Source organism: Gossypium arboreum, chromosome 6 (genome assembly GCF_025698485.1).
Source record: "Gossypium arboreum isolate Shixiya-1 chromosome 6, ASM2569848v2, whole genome shotgun sequence".
NCBI classification, from domain to species: Eukaryota; Viridiplantae; Streptophyta; class Magnoliopsida; order Malvales; family Malvaceae; genus Gossypium; species Gossypium arboreum.
In genome coordinates, this window is record NC_069075.1 from 96,650,894 (window position 1) to 96,675,914 (window position 25,021).

General features: G+C 36.0%; 1 protein-coding gene across 2 annotated transcripts; it reads left to right on the top strand.

Annotated features, from left to right (window-relative positions):
• The first annotated feature begins 20,055 nt into the window (after positions 1-20,055).
• LOC108487031 (constitutive photomorphogenesis protein 10) lies at positions 20,056-23,160 on the top strand. Of its 2 annotated transcripts, none has more exons than XM_017791235.2 (4): positions 20,056-20,518; positions 21,352-21,425; positions 22,188-22,335; positions 22,664-23,160. In XM_017791235.2, the coding sequence occupies exons 1-4, from the start codon at positions 20,311-20,313 to the stop codon at positions 22,759-22,761; spliced, it is 528 nt and encodes a 175-aa protein (XP_017646724.1). In that variant the 5' UTR covers positions 20,056-20,310; the 3' UTR covers positions 22,762-23,160. The 2 variants fall into 2 exon arrangements, with proteins under 2 accessions (XP_017646724.1, XP_017646725.1); XM_017791236.2 differs by having other exon boundaries at positions 20,056-20,473.
• Positions 23,161-25,021: the final 1,861 nt, after the last annotated feature.

Here is a 25,021-nt window from a genome sequence, read left to right on the forward strand (position 1 = left end):
GTATGATGGTGGGGTGTGTCTTTGAAACCATTAAATATCGAGGATTGATCCGAATTGTTCAACGGGATGGTTTTGTGGTGATATTGTGGTTTGGACCTACACTTATGGTGAATGAAATGTGGTGAAAATGATTTGTGGTATATACATATATAAGATAAAATAAGGTTAGCATAAAGAATGTGTGAAAGAGTGAAATTAGCATTAAAACTGTTTTTAGATGGTAGCAGTGACGTGATTTTGAAAAATCACCAAAAATAGGAGGAATATAATTAGAAGTTTAATGAGATGTGAAATTAAAGTTTAATGAGTCTACTTTCATATAAAAGAAACAGAGCAAGCAAAGGAATTCTATATTTTGAGATATTTACAATTGTATGTGACTTGCTCAGGATGAATATGTGATCCCCTGTTCCAACTTTGAAAAATCATTAAAAATTGTACAAAGCAAATAAAGAAATATAGTTTACATGCCTAAATTCCTTATTGAGAGTAGTTTTAAATGAAACAGACTTCAGGGTTGTTTGAATTGTGTACTGAGAGAAATTCAATTTGTAGTGAACAGAGGTCAGATCAGTCGAGCTGTGTAACAGGGAAACTTTAAATAATAAACTGTACTAATCGGCTGAACCAAAATTATAGAAAAAATTAGCAAAAAGCTTTATGAGTCTAGATTCAGGAAATTTTACGGATTTGAATTTTGAGTTTTGTAACTCGAGTTATGATTTATTTAGTGAATATGACGCAGCAGAGACAGCTTAATCAAAGTGGAATGAATAGTGAAGTTAAAGTAGATATACTTGAATTGTTATGTAAACATGTTAGATTTTTTTTATTAGTATTTACATACTTACTTACTAAGCTATAAGCTTACTTTGTTTCTCTCTTTTGTCTTATAGTGTTCTTCGCTTGCTCAGAGTTAAGGATCGTGAAGATCTACCCGCACTATCATACTTTAGGGTATTTGAACTAAACGTTTTGAATTATGGCATGTATAGTAGGCTTAATTATTTTGTTACGTGTCATATTTGTCTAGGTTTAAAATATTAGTTACAGATACTCGACCAGCTAATTTGTACAAGCCATTAAAGTTGGCTAATATTGTTCAAGACATATATTATACGATGCACTATCAAATTGGATGACATATTTATATTTGGTTATGTTTAATGGTATGTGTTATGTTCGTAATACCTTGTATCTGTTTCGTGACGTAACGGGTAAGGGGTGTTACATGTTTGATGTTGTGCCATGAGATTCATGCATGTTTTTGGTTGCTAACTTGATGTTCTTATTAGCCCATGGTTCAAATCTTTGTTATATCATGGGGTTGGTATTTGGCCAAGGTGGATTTTGTGTTAATGCCATTGCATGTTAAATATGAAGCTTGCTAATGATATATGTGATGGTGGATTGATGGCTCTTGGACTTTCTTTTTAGTATTTTTGAGTAAGACATTAAGTTCTTTGTTTAATCATGACCAAAATTATGGTGTTGTGATGTATTCGGCCATGGTACATTCATAAGTATGATTTATGCTCATTGCATGGAAAGTAAGATTTGTGTTTTGGATTTATGTTCATGTTTAATTATAATCAACTTGAGATTCGGCTCTAGCATATATATATGTATATATGTTTGCACATGATCTATTGGTATGACATATATAATATCTCAACGTATATACTTACTTATGATGATGTTTCGGTTATGAAGGAAATGATAGATGTGTATTGAGTTACAATATGGAATGCATTAGTTAGTAGAATGTATGCTGTTTTTTTTTTTTTTGTGTGTGGTATTAAGTGTATAATTGGCCTCAACATGGACATGCATATTCGGCCACATGAGGGGAATTGGTGTGCATGCATTCGGTTAGAGGCAAACATATTGATGCCTATTCTTGGCTTAGAAAATTCGCCAAGGAGAGTACTAACTAATGTGTTGAGTTGATTCATGATTTCGTACCTCATTGACTTTAATGTCTAATGAAAATATGTGGGCTAACTACCTTGAATTCCTCTTCGATGCTCAAATGATTAAATCAATTTATTTGTTAAATTAAGCACAAGAGCAAAGGGAGCTAAATCCGATAAAGGGAAGGAAAAAGTAGTTGAATAGCCGTCAAATCGTTCGACAACATCCGAGGTAAGTCTTGAGTAATGACCCTACTTGAATTATATTGAAATCATGCTCCTTGTGTGTGGCTATTGAGCCGAAATTGTAAAGGTTTGATAAATATTTTGTGTTTGAGCCTTAGTAACGAAAATGAAATATGGATGTGTCGTGATTATTGATATATGTGTACATGAGCATTTGAATGATATCCGGCTAAGTCCCGAAGGCATTTATGCTAGTGATTATGTCCGGCTAAGACCAAGGCATTCGTGCGAAGTTGTTATATCCGGCTAAGACCAAGGCAATGGTGCAAGTTACCAAATCCGGGTTAAGACCAAGGCAATTGTGCTTGTGGTTGTATCCGTTAAATCCGAAGGTACGTGACTCGAAATTGTAACACCCGAACCCGAGACCATCGCCGTGTCGGACACGAGGGGTTAGCAAGCCAAGTTCACTTGTTTTGCCCATCCATTGGACATTTCCAGTCAGGCTGGAAAAACTGCGTCACTGTCGCCTTAAAATCATATCTCGAGTTTCAAAACTCGGAAACTGGTTTTGTAATTTTTCCCTGAATTTAGACTCATATATCCATCCATGGATTTATTTCTAGAATTTTTGGTCGGGCCAATTGGTACAGTTTATTAGTTAAAGTCACCCATGTTACAGGGATCGACTGCTCTGACCTTCGCGCGGTATAACTTGAATATCTCTCTGTACAGGGCTTTAATGTTGGTGCCGTTTGTTTCAAATGAAACTAGACTCAAAATGGAATCTGTACATATAAGGTATGTCGCCTAATTCTTTCTGGATAATTTATAGTAAATTTTAAAGTTACGACAGGGAACCCAGAAACCATTCTGGCCCTGTCTCACAATAGCTTTAATATCTCTTAACCTGTAACTCCTATGACCATTTCGTTTCTTCCATAAGAAAATAGACTCATCAAGGTTCATTTACATAGCTTATTCACTATTTAATTCCATTCCTATGAATTTTGGTGATTTTTCACATTCACGCCACTGCAGCTGGCAGCATCTGTTTATAAGGTAGGTCTTACCTATTTGGTAGTCTCCATGAACCAACTAGTCTTGCCATACATAGGTTCATATATGATCATTTTAACCATGCCAATGGCTGATCATATGACCAACATTCCCATTTCCAATCCATAGCCACATCATGACACCAAATATATACATACAAACCACAATTAGTCTAAGTTCATGCTTCCCTTTTCGAGCCATTTTCGCATGGCCGTACATACTTACATTACAACATATTTAACAAACAAGAGGTAGTCCTATACATGCCATCTCAAGTTCAACCAAAAATTTATACCAAAATGGAGGCTTGATAGTGTGGATGACTTCGACTTCAACGATCCCGAATCCGATTGCTATCGAGCGAAATCTAGAAAACTGAGAGCCAAAGCAATGAGTAAGCATTTTTATGCTTAGTAAGTCTCAAGGAATATAATCAACTCTAATTACAGCAATACATTCACATAGTTAAATGCATCATTTCATTAATGCACATTCACATAATCATACTTACTTCACCATCCCAACTCTTATGTTCATACACAAATAACGGCTTCATTAAGGCCGATAACTCGTTCCATCATAGGAGCGGATATTCACACGCCTTACTCCTAGCACGCAGCACACACCGCACTTACCTTGTCATTGGGAAATTTCACAAGTGCATTAGCTGAAATTTTCCAGCAAGCTTATAATTTTCAAATCACATACCTTCGAGTTTAACCGGATGTCGCTACTCGATCAATCGCCTTGGGACATAGCCCGGTTATGGTAACCCGCACCAAGGCCTACGGACTTAACCCGGATATCACGATTTGCACAAATGCCTTCGGTCTTAGCCGGATAGAATGACTCGCACGAATGCCTTCGGTCTTAGCCCGGATGTAGCCACTAGCACAATTGCCTTCGGTCTTAACCCGGTTATAATTTCCAGCATAATTTTCTTCGGGCTTAGCCCGGATATCATTCAATTTCTCATGCACACATACATCAATAATCATTGGACATACATATTTCATTTTCGTTACTAAGGCTCAAACACAATTATAATCATTAGCATATTCGCGGGACTTAGCCCGGTGGAATTCAAATACTCATACACACATAATCAATAATCATACACATCCATATTTCATCTCACATAATTCAAGTAAGGTCACTTCTTGAGGACTTACCTCGGATGTTGTCGAACGGCTTTTACGGCTATTCGATTACTTTTTCCTTCCCCTTGTCCAATTGTGGCCCTCTTAGCTCTTGAGCTAATTCAAACAAATTCAATTTATCAAAACCTCATTGTGCTAGCTTATGGCGAATATGACAAGGAATTTAAATGGTCATATGGCCACCCTTTAGCTTGAATACACAATGGTCATGCACATTTTATACTACATCAAGCAATTCAATACAATTTATTCGAGCATCAAGGAAAAGCTAAGGCCTTCAATAGGCTACCCAAGGCCGAATATTCATGTACATGTTGAGGTCAATTTTGCACTTAATACCTCACAAAAACAGCATGCAATTTACTAATTAATGCTTTTCACATTGTGGCTCAAAACTTATAATATAGCATCAAGCACTTATATGTGTGCTAGGCCGAATTGTGCTTGCAATTTCACAAGCATTCTTCCACATTTTCTTCTTTAAACCAATATATTCATCACTTAGTTCATAACCAAACATAATGTGCAATCATATATATGCATATATGAGCATGGCGAATTTTCAAGGTGTCCATAGCCATCCAAAACACAAATTTTAACTAACATGCAAGAAGCATGAATCATGCTCAAGAATGCATCATGGCGAATATGACAATCATGCTCCTTTTCAATTTCAATCATGATAAAACAAAGAGAAAACTCAAAATCTTACTCAAGAGTAGACAATCCATCATTGCATGCATCATCATCAAGCTTCACACTTAGCATGCAATGGCTTTATCACCATAACAACTTTGGCCAAATACCATTTCCATGGCTTAACAAAGATTTGAGCCATGGCTAACATGCACATCAAGTTAGCAACCAAAGCATGCATGAAACTCCTAACACAACCTCATACATACCTTAATCTTGATGCAAACTTAGCCAAATCTCCTTCTAGATCTCTTCCAAACCAAGCATGAAGCAAAAATCCTCCTTCTTCCTTAGTTTTGGCTCAAAGAAAGGATGAACAAAAATTTTTTCTTTCCTTCTCTACAACTCACGGCAATGGGGGATTACCACACTCACACACATTTTTTTTCATTTTTTATCACCCATACACCTTTGTTTATTATTTCACCCTAATGCACCAACAAAACATGTTTCATGACATGTTTAGCCCATCCTCCCTTGTCATGGCCGCCACCACCTATAAAGGGGAATTTGACATGCAAGTCCATTATTTTGCATGCATGCTTTAATTAGTCATCACACATTTCCCTATCATACTTTCAAAGTTCATTACTAAGTCCTTTCTTGTGGAATTCACCCTTATAACACTAAATCAATCATCATAAAATGTCATACATGAGCACACACATATTATAGGCATCAAAATAAATTTTTAATTATTTTTATGCCTCGGTTTTGTGGTCCCGAGACCACCTTCCGACTAGGGTCAATTTTGGGCTGTCACAGAAATGAGCAATCTTGCTGTAAAATTTCAGTTTATACACTTGTGAAAATTCCAGCAATGAGGTATGTTCGTATGTGCTTGAATTAGTTGAGTCCTTACAAGTGAGTATTCGCTTAGTTGATAAACGAGCTACCGGCCTTTGGCTAAGTTGTTCTTTTGTGTATGAACATAAGGGTCGGTAATGTGAAGTAAGTATGATTATGAGAATGTGTATTAATAGAGTGATTCATTTAGCTATGTGAATGTAATACTTTAGTCAAAGCTGATTTCATTGCTTGAGACTTACTAAGCATTAAAATGCTTACCCGCTGCTTTGGCTCTCTGTTTTATAGGTTTCGCTTCGTTAGCTATCGGATTTGGGATCATCGAAGTCGAAGTCATCCACACTATCAAAGCTCCCATTTTGGTACAATTTTGGTTGAACTTTGAAATGGCATGTATAGGACTACCCTTTTGTTGTAGGTCATGTACCTTTCGGTTTTGTGTAAACTTGGATAGCCATGCGAAAATGGCTTATATCGCTTTTAGCATAGTACTATAATCGCTTGTATGTTGATCATTATGAGGTATGGAATTGTTTTGAACGATTAGCCATTGGAATGGTTAATCATGATCACACTTTGTGCCACGTATGCAAAAAGGGCCAATTGAATCATGGAAATCATGAAATAGGTAAAGCCTACCTTAAAGGCAGATGCTGATAGCAGCAGTGATGTGGATGTGAAAAATCACTAAAAATATTAGGAATGGTATTAAATAGTGAATAAATTATGTAAATGAACCTTGATGAATCTACATTCATATGGAAGAAACGAAACGGTCATATGAGTTATATGTTAAGAGATATTAAAGTTCTCGTGAAACAGGGCCAGAACGGTTTCTGGATCCCCTGTTCCGACTTTGGAAATTCATTGTAAATTAACCAGAGGTAATTAGGAGTCATGCCATATATGTATAGATTCCCCTCTGAGTCTAGTTTCTACCGAAACAAACAGAAACAGTATTGAAGACCTGTATAGGAAGATATCCAATTCGTAATGCATAAAGGTCAGTGTAGTCAAACCCTAGAATAGGGGAGACTTTAACTAATAAACTGTACTAATTGGCCCTACCAAAAATTATATAAAAAAATCTGTAGATGGACATATGAGTCTAGTTTCAGGGAAAAATTACGAAACTGATTTTCGAGTTTTGAAACTCAAGATATGATTTTTAAGGCGACAGTGACGCAGTAACCAGCTTGTCTGGAAATTTTTAAATGGACAGTGGAAATGATTAAGTCAAGTTTGTGTGCACCTTGTGTTCGACTCCGATAACGGACTCGGGTACGGGGTGTTACAATTTTATTGGTATCAGAGCTACGGTTTAGTCGATTCTAGGACTACCGTAATGCATTTGGGTCTAGCTATACATGCCATTTTATGTGATTATTTGATAGTGTGGTGATTTCTGACATTTGAATTTGTGTTTATTTATAGTAATGGATCCCGATCCCAACCGAAGCGATAGCGATGATGTGGAGAGTGTGGCGCTGCTCCCCAGACAAGGGACAGCGCCGGACTCTCAACCTATTGCTAGCAATCCGAATGATGAGGCTAGGCAAGCCTTTTATAGCGTGATGAATGATTGGTTCAACCAATACATTCGAACTAATACTACTGCTCCACAACCTCCATTCCCGACTAATACAACCCCGCACCTACAATGCCTCCAGAATCGATCGAATAAGGTCGAATAAGCCCCAGCTGATGTAATCCGAAAACATGGGGCTACTGAATTTAAAGCTACGGATAACGACGACGCCGAGCAAGCTGAATTTTGGTTGGACAACACTATCCTGCACTCGATGAGCTATCTTGTACACCGATGAATGCCTAAAGTGTGCTATCTCCTTGCTACGTGATTCGCTTATTATTGGTGGAGCACTCGACTTCACAGCCCCGAGAGCAAGTAACTTGGGAATTTTTCCAAACCGAAGTTTCGGAAAAAGTATATCATCGAGATTTGTTGATTAAAAACGGAAGGAATTTCTTGAGCTTAAGCAAGGTTCTATGTCGCCATCGACACGAGCGAAAATTTGTTAGACTTAGTAGATACGCCGAGAATGTGTTTCGTCCGAGGTCGCATGTGTAAACGCTTCGAGAATGGGCTGAATGAAGACATAAAATGTTCGTTGGCATTCTTGAAATACGAGAGTTCGTAGTACTTGTCGAGCGAGCTTGTAAAGTCAAGAGCTTAAAAAGAAAAACAAAAGTTGATGTGGGAACCGGAGAGTTTCGTAAAAGATCCTCGGAAAGTCTCTTCAACATGCATCAAGAAATTTAGAGATGATGTGGGTCGGTCTAGAGGCACTTCGGCCTTTTAGACGAGATCGTGATCGACCCGTGGGTACACGAGGCACTTGCCGCCAAGTGTTGGGAATGAACGCCGAGACAAAACGGAGTGTCGACATTGTGGCAAATGGCATTCTAGAAGTCTGTAGGTTCCGTGACCGCTCCTGTTACAAGTGCGGATCGGTCGACCACTTTATTAAAGATAGCCCGAGGTTGCCCGAATGAATACAAATCGAGTGGGAAATCGGTGCTACCACCGCCGAGGTAGACCATCCGGAAATACGGCAATGCTAGTGGTGGTCGAGAGGATCTAGAGATGCTACGACCAGATCCGAGGCTCGCGCCCTCGCTAGGGCTTATGCCATACGCGCACGTGAGGATGCTTCCTCGCCAGATGTTATTACCTGTACTTTCACTCTCTTTGATACTAATGTGATTGCTTTAATTGACCCCGGTTCTACTCACTCTTATATATGCGAAACCTTAGCATCCAAGAAGACTTTACCTATTGAGTCTCATCGAGTTCGTAATTCGGTGTCAAATCCCTTGGGTCGTTACGTGCTGGTCGACAAAGTGTGTAAGAAATGCCCCCTAGTAATTCGAGGTTCTTGTTTTCCGGCGGACTTGATGCTTTTGCCGTTCGATGAATTTAATGTTATTCTTGGTTTGGATTGGTTGACCGTGCATGATGCGGTTGTGAATTGCAAAAGCAAGACTATTTATTTGAGGTGCGCAAATAACGAAATGATCCGAGTTGAGTTTACGGACTTGAAGGGGTTGCCAGCAGTAATATCATCAATGTTGGCCCAGAAGTATGTAAGAAAGGGGTGCGAAGCATACCTTGCGTATGTAATTGATAATAAGGAGCTAGAAATAAAACCCGAATCTGTGCCGGTGGTTTGTGAATACCCAGATGTTTTTCCCGAAGAATTACCGGGTTTGCCACCTGTTCGGGAGATAGAGTTTGGTATTGAGCTTGTACAGGACCACACCGATTTTGATAGCTCCGTATCATATGGCACCAACGGAATTAAAGGAGTTGAAAGCTCGTTGCAAGAGTTGGTGGATAGAGGTTTTACTCGCCGAGTTTTTCACCTTGGGTGCACCAGTGTTGTTTGTGAAAAGAAGGACGGAACCATGAGGTTATGCATCGACTATCGCCGCCTTAATAAAGTGACAATAAAGAACAAATATCCGCTATCACAGATCGATGATTTGTTCGATCAACTCAAGGAGCCTCGGTGTTCTCAAAATAGATTTGAGATCGGGCTATTATCGCCATGAATCTGAGATTCGGATATACCCAAAACTGCCTTCAAAACGAGATATGGTCACTACGAGTTCTTAGTGATGTCGTTTGGGCTCATTAATGCCCCTGCGGTATTTATGGATTTGATGAATTGGATTTTTAGACCATATTTGGATCGGTTCGTAGTTGTGTTCATTGACGACATCTGGTCTATTCAAGAGATGAGACCGAACATGCGAGCACCGAGATTAGTGTTACAAATATTACGGATAGGCGCTTATATGCTAAGTTCAGCAAGTGTGAGTTTCGTTAAGAGAGGTTAGCTTCTTAGGTCATGTGGTATCTGCGACGGTATTCGAGTCGAATTCGAGCAAAATTTCGCCATACTTAACTGGAAGCCTCCAAGAAATATTCTCGAGGTTCGAGCTTTTGGGACTTGCGGTTACATTACCGACGGTTTGTAAAAGGATTCTCGATGATAGCCACACCCAAGACGTAAACCGCTTCGTAAAGATGTCATGTTTGAATGGATGGAAAAGTGTCGAAAAGTTTCGATCAATTGAAAACTCATTTGACGGAAGCTCCAGATTAGTGCGACCGAATCGCAAAGAGTTTGTCATCTATAGTGACGCCTCCCTACTTGGGTTAGGTTGCGTATTGATGCAAGAAGGTCGAGTTGTGGCCTATGCGCCGAGACAATTAAAGCCACATGAGAAAAATTATCCGACCCATGATCTCGAATTGGTCGCCATCGATTCGCTTTAAAGATATGGCGACATTACTTATTTGGTGAGAAGTGCCATATGTATTTGGATCACAAAAGTCTCAAATATTTGATGACTCAAAGAGACTTAAATCTGCGACAAAGATGTTGGCTCGAGTTGTTAAAAGATTATGAGCTTGTCATTGATTATCACCCGAGAAAGGCTAATATGGTTGCGGACGCCTTAAGCCGGAAATCACTGTTTACTTTACGAGCGATGAATGTACACTTGTCTATTCTACCCGACAATGTGTTAGTAGCCGAATTAAAGGCCAAACCATTGTTGACTCATCAAATTCGTGAAGCTCAGAAAGTTGACGATGAGTTGGTTGCAAAACGGGCTGAGTGTGTTCCAAACAAGGAATCGGAGTTTCAAATTGATGATGACGATTGTTTGAGGTTCAGAAGTCGTCTGTGTGTTCCAAGGAATTCGGAACTTATTTCGATAATTCTGAACGAAGCCCATTGTAGCCGAATGGCAATCCACCCGGGGAGTACGAAGATGTACAATGATTTGAAACGTCGGTTTTGGTGGCATGGTATGAAACGAGACATCTCCGACTTTGTTTCGAGATGTTTAATATGTCAACAAGTGAAAGCGGAACATCAAGTGCCTTCAGGATTACTTCAGCCGATTATGATACCCGAGTGGAAATGGGATCGAGTCACAATGGACTTTGTGTCCGGACTGCCATTGTCATCAAGTAAGAAGGATGCGATTTGGGTTGTTGTTGATAGACTGACTAAGTTGGCTCACTTTATTCCCGTGCGTACGGATTTTTCATTGGATAAACTAGCTGAATTATACGCTTCCCAGTTGTGAGATTACACGGGTACCGATTTACATTGTGTCGGATAGAGATCCGAGATTCACCTCGCGATTTTGGAAGAAATTGCAAGAAGCTTTGGGTACCAAGTTGCATTTCAAAGACCGCTTTTCACCCCCAAACCGATGGTCAATCCGAGCTAATAATTCAGATACTTGAGGATATGTTGAGATGTTGCATCCTCGAGTTCAATGGTTCATGGGAACGGTATTTACCTTTGATTGAATTCGCACAACAATAGTTTTCAATCAAGTATTAAGATGGCGCCTTACGAGGCCTTGTACAGCGTAAATGCCGTACACCATTGTTTTGGACCGAGCTCGGTGAAAGCAAAATTTTGAGTGGATTTGATTAAAGATGCCGAATGAAAGTAAAAGCAATCCGTGAAAATCAAGATAGCCTCCGATCGTCAAGTCGACGCGGATCTGAAACGAAAAGACATCGAGTATCAGGTGGGAGATAAAGTGTTTCTTAAAGTTTCGCCTTGGAAAAAGATACTCAGATTTGGGCGCAAGAGCAAATTGAGTCCGAGGTTCATCGGGCCATATGAGATATCCGAACGAGTCGGTCCAGTTGCGTATAGTTTGATTTTGCCCCCTGAACTTGAAAAGATTCACGACATCTTTCATGTTTCGATGCTTCGACGCTATGGATCTGATCCGTCGCACGTAATTAGTCCATCAGAGGTTGAAATTCAAGCCGATATGAGTTATGAAGAAGAACCGATTCGTATCCTAGCTCGTGAAATAAAGGAGTTGCGAAACAAAAGGGTTCCGTTAGTAAAAGTGTTATGGCTCAAACACGGATGGAAGAAGCTACTTGGGAACCCGAGAACTCTATGAAAGAGCGTTACCCAAACCTATTTACGGTAAGATTTTTGGGACGAAAATTTCTTAAGTGGGGAGAGTTGTGACACTCAAAATTGACCCTAGTCGGAAGTGGTTTCGGGACCGCTAAACCGAGTCACCGAAATGTTTGAACGTAATATTTATTGTCTAGAATATGTAATTATGAATGTGTGAAAATTTCAAGCTTCGATTTAGCCGATTGCATGTGAATTCAGTTAGTAGGACTTGTGTGACACTTTTGAAAAGTGATAGGCTAATCTATAAGGACCTAATAGTGCATGTAGTCAAAGGGGAGGACTTGCATGTCAAATTCCCCCAAGTTCTAGTGGCGGCCATGACAAGGAATCATGGGCAAAACATGTCCTAGACATGTTATGTTGGTACATCATGGGAGAAAAGAAATAAACAAATAAGTATGGGTAATAAAGAATGAAAAAAAATGTGTGTGAGTGAACCCCCCTTTGCCGTGAGTTGAAGAAAAGCAAAGAAAAAAATTGTTCATCTTTTCTCATTCTTTTGGCCAAAAATACTAAAGAAGAAGGAAGGAATTTTGCTTCATGCTTGGTTTGGAAGAGGATTAGGAGGAGGCTTGGCCATACTAGTGTCTAGATTAAGGTATGTTTGATGTTGTGCCATGAGATTCATGCATGTTTTTGGTTGCTAACTTGATGTTCTTATTAGCCCATGGTTCAAATCTTTGTTATATCATGGGGATGGTATTTGGCCAAGGTGGATTTTGTGTTAATGCCATTGCATGTTAAATATGAAGCTTGCTAATGATATATGTGATGGTGGATTGATGGCTCTTGGACTTTCTTTTTAGTATTTTTGAGTAAGACATTAAGTTCTTTGTTTAATCATGACCAAAATTATGGTGTTGTGATGTATTCAGCCATGGTACATTCATAAGTATGATTTATGCTCATTGCATGGAAAGTAAGATTTGTGTTTTGGATTTATGTTCATGTTTAATTATAATCAACTTGAGATTCGGCTCTAGCATATATATATGTATATATGTTTGCACATGATGTATTGGTATGACATATATACTATCTCAACGTATATACTTACTTATGATGATGTTTCGGTTATGAAGGAAATGATAGATGTGTATTGAGTTACAATATGGAATGCATTAGTTAGTAGAATGTATGCTGTTTCTTTTTTTTGTGTGTGGTATTAAGTGTATAATTGGCCTCAACATGGACATGCATATTCGGCCACATGAGGGGAATTGGTGTGCATGCATTCGGTTAGAGGCAAACATATTGATGCCTATTCTTGGCTTAGAAAATTCGCTAAGGAGAGTACTAACTAATGTGTTGAGTTGATTCATGATTTCGCACCTACGTGACTTTAATGTCTAATGAAAATATGTGGGCTAACTACCTTGAATTCCTCTTCGATGCTCAAATGATTAAATCAATTTATTTGTTAAATTAAGCTCAAGAGCAAAGGGAGCTAAATCCGATAAAGGGAAGGAAAAGTAGTTGAATAGCCGTCGAAATCGCTCGACAACATCCGAGGTAAGTCTTCGAGTAATGACCCTACTTGAATTATATTGAAATCATGCTCCTTGTGTGTGGCTATTGAGCCGAAATTGTAAAGGTTTGATAAATATTTTGTGTTTGAGCCTTAGTAACGAAAATGAAATATGGATGTGTCGTGATTATTGATATATGTGTACATGAGCATTTGAATGATATCTCGGCTAAGTCCCAAGGCATTTATGCTAGTGATTATGTCCGGCTAAGACTCAAGGCATTCGTATGAAGTTGTTATATCCGGCTAAGACCAAGGCAATGGTGCAAGTTACCAAACCGGTTAAGACCAAGGCAATTGTGCTTGTGGTTGTATCTCGTTAAATCAAGGTACGTGACTCGAAATGAGCAATCTTGCTGTAAAATTTCAGTTTATACACTTGTGAAAATTCCAGCAATGAGGTATGTTCGTATGTGCTTGAATTAGTTGAGTCCTTACAAGTGAGTATTCGCCGCTTGATAAACGAGCCACCGGCCTTTGGCTAAGTTGTTCTTTTGTGTATGAACATAAGGGTCGGTAATGTGAAGTAAGTATGATTATGAGAATGTGTATTAATAGAGTGATTCATTTAGCTATGTGAATGTAATACTTTAGTCAAAGCTGATTTCATTGCTTGAGACTTACTAAGCATTAAAATGCTTACCCGCTGCTTTGGCTCTCTGCTTTATAGGTTTCGCTCGTTAGCTATCGGATTCGGGATCATCGAAGTCGAAGTCATCCACACTATCAAAGCCCCCAATTTGGTACAATTTTGGTTGAACTTTGAAATGGCATGTATAGGACTACCCTTTTGTTGTAGGTCATGTACCTTACGGTTTTGTGTAAACTTGGATAGCCATGCGAAAATGGCTTATATCGTTTTAGCATAGTACTATAATCGCTTGTATGTTGATCATTATGAGGTATGGAATTGTTTTGAACAATTAGCCATTGGAATGGTTAATCATGATCACACTTTGTGCTATGTATGCAAAAAGGGCCAATTGAATCATGGAAATCATGAAATAGGTAAAGCCTACCTTAAAGGCAGATGCTGACAGCAGCAGTGATGTGGATGTGAAAAATCACTAAAAATAGTAGGAATGGTATTAAATAGTGAATAAATTATGTAAATGAACCTTGATGAATCTACTTTCATATGGAAGAAACGAAACGGTCATATGAGTTATATGTTAAGAGATATTAAAGTTCTCGTGAAACAGGGCCAGAACGGTTTCTGGATCCCCTGTTCCGACTTTGGAAATTCATTGTAAATTAATCAGAGATAATTAGGAGTCATACCATATATGTATAGATTCCTCTCTGAGTCTAGTTTCTATAGAAACAAACGGCAACAGTATTGAAGACCTGTATAGGAAGATATCCAATTCGTAATGCATAAAGGTCAGTGTAGTCGAACCCTGGAATAGGGGAGACTTTAACTAATAAACTGTACTAATTGGCCCAACCAAAAATTCTAGAAAAAAATCTGTAGATGGACATATGAGTCTAGTTTCGGGGAAAAATTACAAAACTGATTTTCGAGTTTTGAAACTCAAGATATGATTTTTAAGGCGATAGTGATGCAGTAACCAGCTTGTCTGGAAATTTTTAAATGGACAGTGGAAATGATTAAGTCAAGTTTGTGTGCACCTTGTGTTCGACTTCGGTAACGGACTCGGGTACGGGGTGTTACACCTATGCTCTCCTAAGTATAAAACATGAAATTAAAGGATTAGGAGCATCGAATTCACCAAATCTAAGGAGAAAGCATTCATAAATGGGCTAAGCATGGGATAAAAATATGTATAAATTACGGTTTTTCACATGCCCCATTAAGTTACACAAATTACCTCGACACTTGTTCGCGTTAAAAATCTATTAATCCAAAACCTTTTCTTTTCCTCGATCTAACCTCGAATTGGTATTGTCTGGATCTATATAAATGAATTTAACCATCAATTTCACACATTTCATATTTAAATGGACTCAATTTACGTCTTAGGAAAAATTACCATTTTACCCTTAACTTTTCCATAAATTTTGATTTTGTTCCTAAGCCCAAAAAATGAAACTTGTGCAAATTACTCCCTATTCCAAGCCTAACCAAAGCCTCATTACAAATTTTCCAGCACATGTATTCTTAAAATTTTAGAATTTTCATCAAATTTTACAACTTTTCATTTTAGTCCCTAAATCATGTTTTCATCAAAAATCACTTTGTAAAAGTTGTTTATCTATGAACAAAATTTCATTTCTACCATACATATCTAATTTTCAACATATTTATCCATGACCCAAAGTTCATACCTTGATAACTTTTCAAATTAATCCCCTAGATAGAGAGATTAGACTATCCCGGTTTCAAAAATATAAAAATCATTAAAAACGGGACTTGATTTCATACCTTTTCTAGCTTGGTAAGTTGCCTACCTCTCTCCTAGGGTTTCCATGGAAATTTTGGGGAAGATGATATGAAATTAGATGATTATTTCTTTTTATTTAACTACTATCTTTTAATTTTAGTGATTTTCAATTTAGTCCCTTGCCTTTTTTAATTTTTACATGGATGAGTCATTAAAATATCTACTAACTACTCTTCAATGGTCTAATTACCATATAAGGAGCTTAAGTTTTGAATTTCATAACTATTTGATACATATAGCTACTAGAATCCAACTTTCGCATTTTATGCGATTTAGTCCTTCTCCTAATTAAGCATTTAATCGATAAAATTTTCGTGTCAAAATTTTCACACGACATGTCTATTATAATACTGACCTTATAACGAAATAAAAATAAACCTTATTTTTGGGTCAAATTTGTGGTCCCGAAACCACTGTTCTGATTTCACTAAAAAATGGGTTGTTACATAAACTTAATAAGTTCGTATGATAGAGAATTTAACTTACAATTTTAATCACATTTAAGGTAAGTAAACCAAAGCATATCTCAACTTAATTTGGCCAAAAGCCTAACACATATTCATCAACCATGTTAGCCATGTGATTCATATAAAAACCAAGAATCATGTATGAGTTCAACAACTATTCAAACTCCATATACATATAACATCTATACCATGTATCCATATATTATATACAAACCATTTCCATGTAATTCATGTAAATACATGTACTAGTTCATATCGAACGCATATAATATCGTAACAGAACTATCCTCGTTGAACCATTTAGAATATCGTTGGATACATGGGTAGTACACACAAGGTGTACTGAACTATAATCTGTCAATTCATGTACATGTTTGCTCATACGAGCTATAAACAATAAGCTCCTCCGAGCTGAATAACGGTTAGCTCTTCCGAGCTGAATAATGATAAGCTTATACGAGCTGAGTATCGATAAGCTCATAAGAACTGAAATCGGTAACCCTAATGACATGTCATTCGTATCCTACGAATTTCTATGGTTCAAACGGGGCTCCGTAATCATCGTACATTGTTGGATATGCAATCGGTATTCATATATGATGATAATACAAATAACATACATCTAATTCAATCGAAGCATATAATTACACAATTTAATTACATGAACTTACCTCAACGAGTGTACATAGATACGGAGATGAATAATCCGATATTTTCTCTTTGCCTCGATCTAACTCCGTATGAGGTCTAATCGGATCCATATGAATGAATTTAACTCAATTCAATATAATTCATATTCAATTTAGTCCAACACGCATTTTTAGCAAAATTACCATTTTACCTTTATACTTTTAATTCTTTGCAATTTAGTCATTAAGTTCAGAAAATATAATTCATTCAATTTTATCCCTACCCTAGCCTAGCCAAACTATATACATGCTTATAGCAGCCCACATATTTCACAAATTCACAATTTTACCACACAATTTATCACAATTTCCAATTTAATCCTATTTGACAATTTTACTAAAAATTCATTTACAAAAGTGGTTTATCTAAAAACAACCATTCATTTTATTTCATTGCACTTCAAAAATCAAGCATGATCATCAATGAAAAAAACCCTAATACTTAAATAGTTTCACAAATTAGTCTCTAGGCTAGCTAGATTAAGTTGCAACGATCCCGGAAACTTAAAAATCATTAAAAACGGGACAAAAATCACTTACCAAATTGCACACACAAGCTTGGCTGAATGTGAAGGATGAAAAATTGCTTCTTTTTACTTAACAATCGGCTGAGGAAGATGATACCAAATGATATTTTAATTTGGTTTTAATGATTATAACCTTAATTACATAATTACCTATTTAACCTATTAAAACATTAATAATTACACTTATACCAAGCCATGTGTATCCACTATCACCATTATTAGGTCAATTTCCATTTAAGGACATCCATTTTAAATTTATATAGCTCTTTAATACCTTTAACTCTTAGAACTCAACTTTTGCACTTTATGCGATTTAGTCCTTTTAATCAAATTAAAAATGTAAACGGTAAAATTTATTAATGAAATTTTTATATGGTATTTCTATCATAATGTAGCCAAAAAAATAATAATAAAATAAATTTTTTGACTTTATATTTGTGGTCCTAAAACCACTGTTCCGATTTCACTAAAAACGGGCTGTTAGACCCACTTAACCACTTAGCAAAGTTTCCACCAAAACTATCATTCAAGATTGACCAAAAACAAATCACCTATATACGTTCCTTAAAACTGAGTATTAAACGATTAGAAGATTACTAAATCAACAACATGATAGTGTAAGCTTCTTTATGATCTATTTGACATTTTCCGCAAGTTAACAATGTACAAGGAAAAGAGAATAAATGGAGTAAAGCATTAAAATTCTTAGTAAGTTCATAGTTATCAAAATAACAACTTACCTTATTTTATGAATTTCTACAACAAGTTATTTAACTTGAAGATTTTGCCTAAATTCGGCAACCCTATATCAACAAGGTGAGTTCATTCCGTAACCAATTCATAAAATAATCTAAATGTTTAGGATTTAAAATAACTTTAATACCAATTGCATGGAAAACAACAACTCAATACCATTGACATTATTCCCATAAACATTTCAGTTCACAAATACAACTAAAAGTCTCAATAGTACTTGTGTATCAATGTATACAAGCTTCAATTAATCAATCTAAAGATTATATCGTCTCATTTCATTTTGTTATCAACAGAACATCCAATTTCAATATGGTAGCAGTCATTATTCCATTTTATTGTTCGAATTCTGCATCAAATTCATAGATTTATCACATTTTCGTATTGGCCCTCTAACTCGTAATCTGATATGTATGAGCATTCAATACTATTGATATTCATCTATATTGTTCATCAACTTTGTATTATCATATCACAATTATCAATCTGGTTTATATCTCGCAAATCAAACATCACATTACTTTCCATTTCATATTTATTTGCAATCTCAATTATCAAATAACACTTTTCATTTCCAATTTTCAATCTCATGATTTTGAGAACTCTATCATCATCGTTTCAATTATACTTATCTCAGTTTTACCATTTATTCTCCCTATTAACTCGACTCAGATTCGGATACACGGATCCAACCAACACACCAGATTGACACGTAGTGCCTCAATAGATAAATCCAAAGTAAATAGTTTGCGCCCATCACTCATTAATAAATTTGACACCCAATGTCTCATATGTATAACTGAAGTACTTTGGCATCCAGTGCCTCATCGACTCGTAATCGAAGTAACCCTGAATTCTTCCTATCCTATGGCATGCCAACTATATTCAAGTCTGCCTGAACAGTTAATAGGGAAACCATTTTTAATTTCCATTATAAGTCAATTTCTCAATTCAATTATATATGTGCAATAGTAATTCATCAATACATATCAATATACCAACATAATTATATTTAAATTAAATTGATTAAATTTACTTTTTACTATAGAATTCGAATAAATATAAATCATTTTATTTTTAAGGTATAATGGCTTTTTTTTACCCTCTAACTTTACAAAAAAAAAGTCATTTTAACCTTTCATTTAATTCTTTTGTCTATTTTAGTCTTTGAACTTGTGTTTTTTGTCAAATCACCCCAAAATGGATGGAAAAATTAATGTATCTTAACGTTGCCGCCATAGCATACATGTGGATTGTTACATAGATGACATGCCAAGATTTAATTACTTTTTAAAAATTTTAAAATTTTAAAAAATATTTTTGAAAATTAAAATTATTAAAATTATTAAAAAGTAAAAAAATTATAAAATTATTTTTAACGTTTCTAAAGTTTCAAAGAATAATTAAATGCTTGATATGTCATACACACAACAATCCACATATATGCCAAAGTTAAACATTAATTTTTCCATCTAATTTTAGGTGATTTGACAAAAAAGAAGCAAATTTAAGTGTTAAAAGAGATGAAAACTTAAATGGTTGACTAAAATAAATTTTTTGTAAAGTTAGAAGGTCAAAAATCATTTTATTTTACTTTAATTCTTAATTGATTTGCCTCTAATAAATTAAATACATTTACTAATAATAATTATGTTATTGCATTGATATATTGATATTAAATATATGTTTTATATTTTTAATTTTATCAAATTTTATTTAATTAATAAATTTCTATTGTATTTAAAACAAATTATTTTTTAAGATTTATTTTATTTAATTAAAAATGTTTTCAAATATTTAATTATTTAAAAAATATTATAGTAATTAAAAATCCATGGCTCGCACGGGACAAAAACTATTTACATTGATAGAAAAGTAAAAATGTATCAAAAGTGAGACTAAAAAGAAAAGGAGCTGTATATCACATTAGAAAATCGGATAAACTAAGGGTATGTATAACATTATTCCAATAAAAACTTGTAGGGTTTAAATTGATCCGACCGGAAATCGGATTAGGTTCTGTATTCTGATGTGCAGAGAGAGAAAGAGAGAGTCAAAATCGAGAAATAAGAAGAAATTAGATGTTTACTTTATTACAAGAAAAATGATGAGTGAGGGAAGATCACAATGATGATAGGAGGAAGATCATCGTCGTCTTCATCAACAGCGACAGCAGCAGGTGGAACTTGGGTTTCAACAACCTCGGTGTCGGCTTCGGGGAGGAGGATACAAAGGGAGATGTCTGAGCTCAACGCCGACCCTCCTCCTCATTGCTCTGCTGCCCCCAAGGGTGACAATCTCTTCCATTGGGTTGCCACCATCATTGGTCCTCCTGGTTTATAACTCTTCTTCTCTCTCTGTCTGTTTTTTTTTAAAACTTATTTTCCCTTCCTCACAAATGGGTATTTTTAAACATCTCTTGTATTTTCCTTCTTTCCTAGATTTTACCGTTACTGAGAAATGGGTGCTTGTTAAATCTCTTGGTTTTACGCTCACTTGCACAATGCTTGCTTTTCTAGAAGTTGGGTTTTGTTGAATTTACATGTTTTCTTGTCAATGATGTAATTGTTTTTCTTTTTTGGCTTTTGAGATATTCGTTCAAGAGTGGTTGTTCAATTTTGCTTCCTGGCATTTATTTGATTACTTTTTAGATATGGTTGTTTCCAAAATCGTTTTTCTATCACTCCCTTAACGGTCTTCTTCTGAATGATTTGGGTGCTTTTAGAGAATAGTCGTTACAGTTTCTTGTTTTCATGCGTGATCTTGCTGTTCTGTGATAATTTCCTTCGGGTTTGAATGTTAGCTTAAGCTTACTTGCTTAGCTCTTGTTTCATGATCGATTGTACTGAATGTGGGTGTTTATTAATTTGATGCTTCTTTTGGTAAGAAATTAAAGGTGAAAGGATGAAAACCTGCAGGCATAATTAGTTGAATTTTGCACAAATTACAGATTCATTTTGAAGAAACAAACAATTGAAAAGTATTGTGAATGTGCTTTCAGTAACAGGTGCATGTTATTATTGATTTTCTTGTTTAATTTAACTGAATGCTTGAACAAATTTGGTTTTAATTCTAGTTTCCAAAATTGTCATCTTTTATTTTTATTGTTGTCCAGGGAAAAGATTAACTCAGCTATATTGATAAGCTCCCTGTTGTTCATTTTTCTAGGAACACCATACCAAGGTGGCATATTTTTCCTTGACATAACATTTCCAAGTGATTATCCCTTTCAACCTCCCAAGGTAAGCTCATTACTCATGTTGTCGAAGATCGTTAAACAATATCTTTTTGTTGTCTTACATCACAGTTTAAATCTTGTAACCATAATATATAGGTCCATAATCTCTCAAACCCAGCTTGAATTTTTAATTGTGTTAAGAGGGAGAGAGGCTGGGGTACTTGTATGACAGTGGGAGGTACTTAATGTTTTTGGCTAGCTGAAAAATACATAATTATAGTAATATGTATTTTAACCACCAACATGCATGGCATTCTGTTTCTGTATAGACTTCAAATATTTGGGGGTTTAGTAGGTGCCAATAAAAGAATTAGGCTAGACAAATATTTTCATTTCCTGCCTGCGTACCTGGATCCGCACTAACTTTTCTTTGACAATGTTAATTAGTGCTGCACTTTCCTTTCCCAAGTGTAAGTGCTAAAAGATCTTCGAATTAAATTGGGCAACATGGTCCAAGAGTTCCCCCTACCACCTTTGCTTTCATGCATGTTAGATGCTTGATATGTGCTGGTTTAGGGAAGTATGTATTGCCAGCCCGCCAGCTCCGAATTTGTAGTACCATTCAGAATATATAAACCTTGTGTCTTGCTGTGATGTAGATTGATACTAGATTGTGTTGCAAATATAGAGAGTTTTAGTTGGAACTCAAGGTTCAGACATATACAAGGTTCTTTTTATATGTGAGAACTCTATGTAGTCTTACTCGACATGTGTAAGACTTCCATTTTTTTCCTTATTCCTTTTGATTACATGTATCATTTTGTAGGTAATATTCAAAACCCGCATATATCACTGCAACATTGATGCTGCTGGCAATCTTAGTTTGGACATCTTAAAGGACAGCTGGAGCCCAGCCCTAACGATCTCAAAGGTTCTAACTGCAATCAGATCAATTTTCTCAAACCCTGACCCTTGTAAGTTCCCCAATTCGTCTTGAATTCTCTTATCATTTCTTAACAGGTAGGCAGGTAGGTTTGGAGGCAATTTGTCGAGTTAAAGGAGTATATCCTAGTAGTTACTGTGAGGAATAAAAAAGTTGGTGCAATTGTCGCACAAGGAACAACAAACAATATCTAATTTGTGCTTGACGCTTCTCAATATGTTTCCTTTAAGCTCTCGAAAACAAAACTGATGTTGCATTGCTGCAACTGGTTCAAATATTACGATTTTGTTAATGTAAAGTATGCCGTATGTCATATGCCGTTATCATGCTGAAGATATGGCTCTTCTTTTTAATGACAGATAGTCCTCTCACTTCTGGTGTTGCTCGCTTGTACTTAGCTGATAAAGCTAAACATGATGAAATAGCTTCAGAGTGGACGCTGCGGTTTGCTAAATAATCCTTCAATAATGCTTTAGAGAGCTCTATAAGCAACAAACAAAGTTTGAACTGAACCACATGCTGCTTTCATCATAAATATAAGGGTCACCAATTAAACTTGATTCGGAGGTCGTTGGTATTCAAGGTGTTTTGATGTTGATATAAAAACCAGCCAACTGCTCTGCAAGTGAACTACAATAATGAACTATTTCTAGTTGTAGACCCCAATTTGCAGCAAAAAATGAGGCAATGGTGGATCATTGAGGGGAAATGTAGTTCAATGGGACTTATATATTAGGATTTATTTGTTCTTTCTAGTGGTTTATGGAGAATAACTAGGATGTTTCCATGCTTTTAGAAAATGATATGGTACTTGCTATTTTGTCAATAAAACCGTATGGTTGCAGTTTAGAACCAACTATATTCAGATTTGCAAGAATTGAAATATGTAGCTATAATGCAGCAGCTGTTCTGCAAGTGAACTACAATAATGAACTGTTTTTAGTTTTAGACCCAACTTTGCAGCAAAAATGAGGCAATTGGGGGTCATTGAGGGGAAATGTAGTTCAAGGGGGCTTATATATTAGGACTTGTTTGATCTTTCTAGTGGTTTATGGAGTAGAATAACCAGGATTTATCCATGATTTTAGAAAATGATATAGTACTTTCTATTTTGTCAATAGAACCGTATGGTTGCAGTTTAGAACCAACTATATTCTGATCTGCAAGAACTAAAATATGTAGCTCTGCACTGTCTACAATCATGCTCCTGTTCATATCATGTGAACGACGCAGCGTATGTTGCCAATTCATGTTAAACAAACAACAAATGAAAGCAATTTTGAACAAAAACATGCCTCTTTGGTTGTTAGCATGATGCTATTGAGGTGATAATTAATGGCGGCAATTGTTGATCAATCGCACCAAAAGTTCAAGTTTTTTTCAGATTTCCTTCTTTCCCATCAACAATTGACTATTTAAATCTAATTTTTCTTTGGTGAAATATAAGGGGATTAATATTTTTTTAATTTTTATTAGAGGTTAGAAAGTAGGAAAGTTTTGAAAAGTAACAAGTGGCCCAATATAACGAAAGTGTATAGGGATATCATCTTCCTCTCTGTTGTGAGTGGAAAGGTTTGAGGAATTCACTAAGGAACAAAGGATGGACGTTGGAAGGGCCTAAAGGTCTTTCGGTGGCTTCAAGGTTCTCTACCTCCTTTTGGATGAACGATCAGTGTTGGAAGAGCTTGAAGGTCCAACTATTATGGCTTCCAAACTCCTCAAGGATAAAGGATCTTGGAAGGGTCTATAGGGGCCAACTTACATGGTTTTCGGATCCTTAAAATTCCTTGGGGATGAGGGATTAAAAGGCCAACTTTTGTAGTATAGGACTCCTCAAACTCCTTTAAGACAAGGGATCTTGGAAAGGCTTCAAAGGACCAATTTTTGTGGTTTCAAGACTCCTTAAACTCTTTGGAGATTAGAGATCTTGAAAGGGTTTTCAATGACCACCTTCTTAGGTTTGAAGACTTTTTAGGGATGAAGACTTGAAGGACCAACTTCTGTGATTAGAAGAGTTAATGGGGTTAAAGGCTCAAAGGACCAATTTTCATGGTCTCGAGACTTTCTAAGGATTAAGTTTGATGAATCGACTTTTGTGGTTTATATATTTTTGGGGATGGAGGCTTCAAAGACAAACTTTCATGGTCTTGACACTTCTTAAACTCTTTGGGGATCTATTGTTAGAAAATATTAGTTAAGAAACAATGTTTTTAGCACATCGAAAGTTTATATTTTTTAAAAAACTGAGTTTTGTGATATTTATAGTATTAAACCCTAAATCGAATTATCGCATGTACTTTGAACAATACAATTTAGGTCGTTTCTTGGCTTTCTACCAAACGATTTTCCCCACTATCCTTGAATCTCGTTTTGCATTGAGTATGAGCTCAAACTACATGACTGAACATATAAAATGAAAATTAGATTAACTTTTAGTGGGAAAATTAATTTCTCTTTATGAGAAACCGAAAAACTTTTGAGTTTTTTTAGAAAATAGAAGTTATTCTGTAAATAAATTGTCATTATTTTCTGACAGAGTAATGAACCTCAACTGGTATGTTTTTAGGTCATCCCATAGTTCCTAGTTATAGGAATAAGATACAAGAGTTTTACTTGAACAAGTTGTAATTAAATAATATTTTAATAGAAAAATATACTTTTCTTGTTAGAAAACCCTAAAGGCGGCGACAACCCTTATTGGGACTATGGTTTGTCGC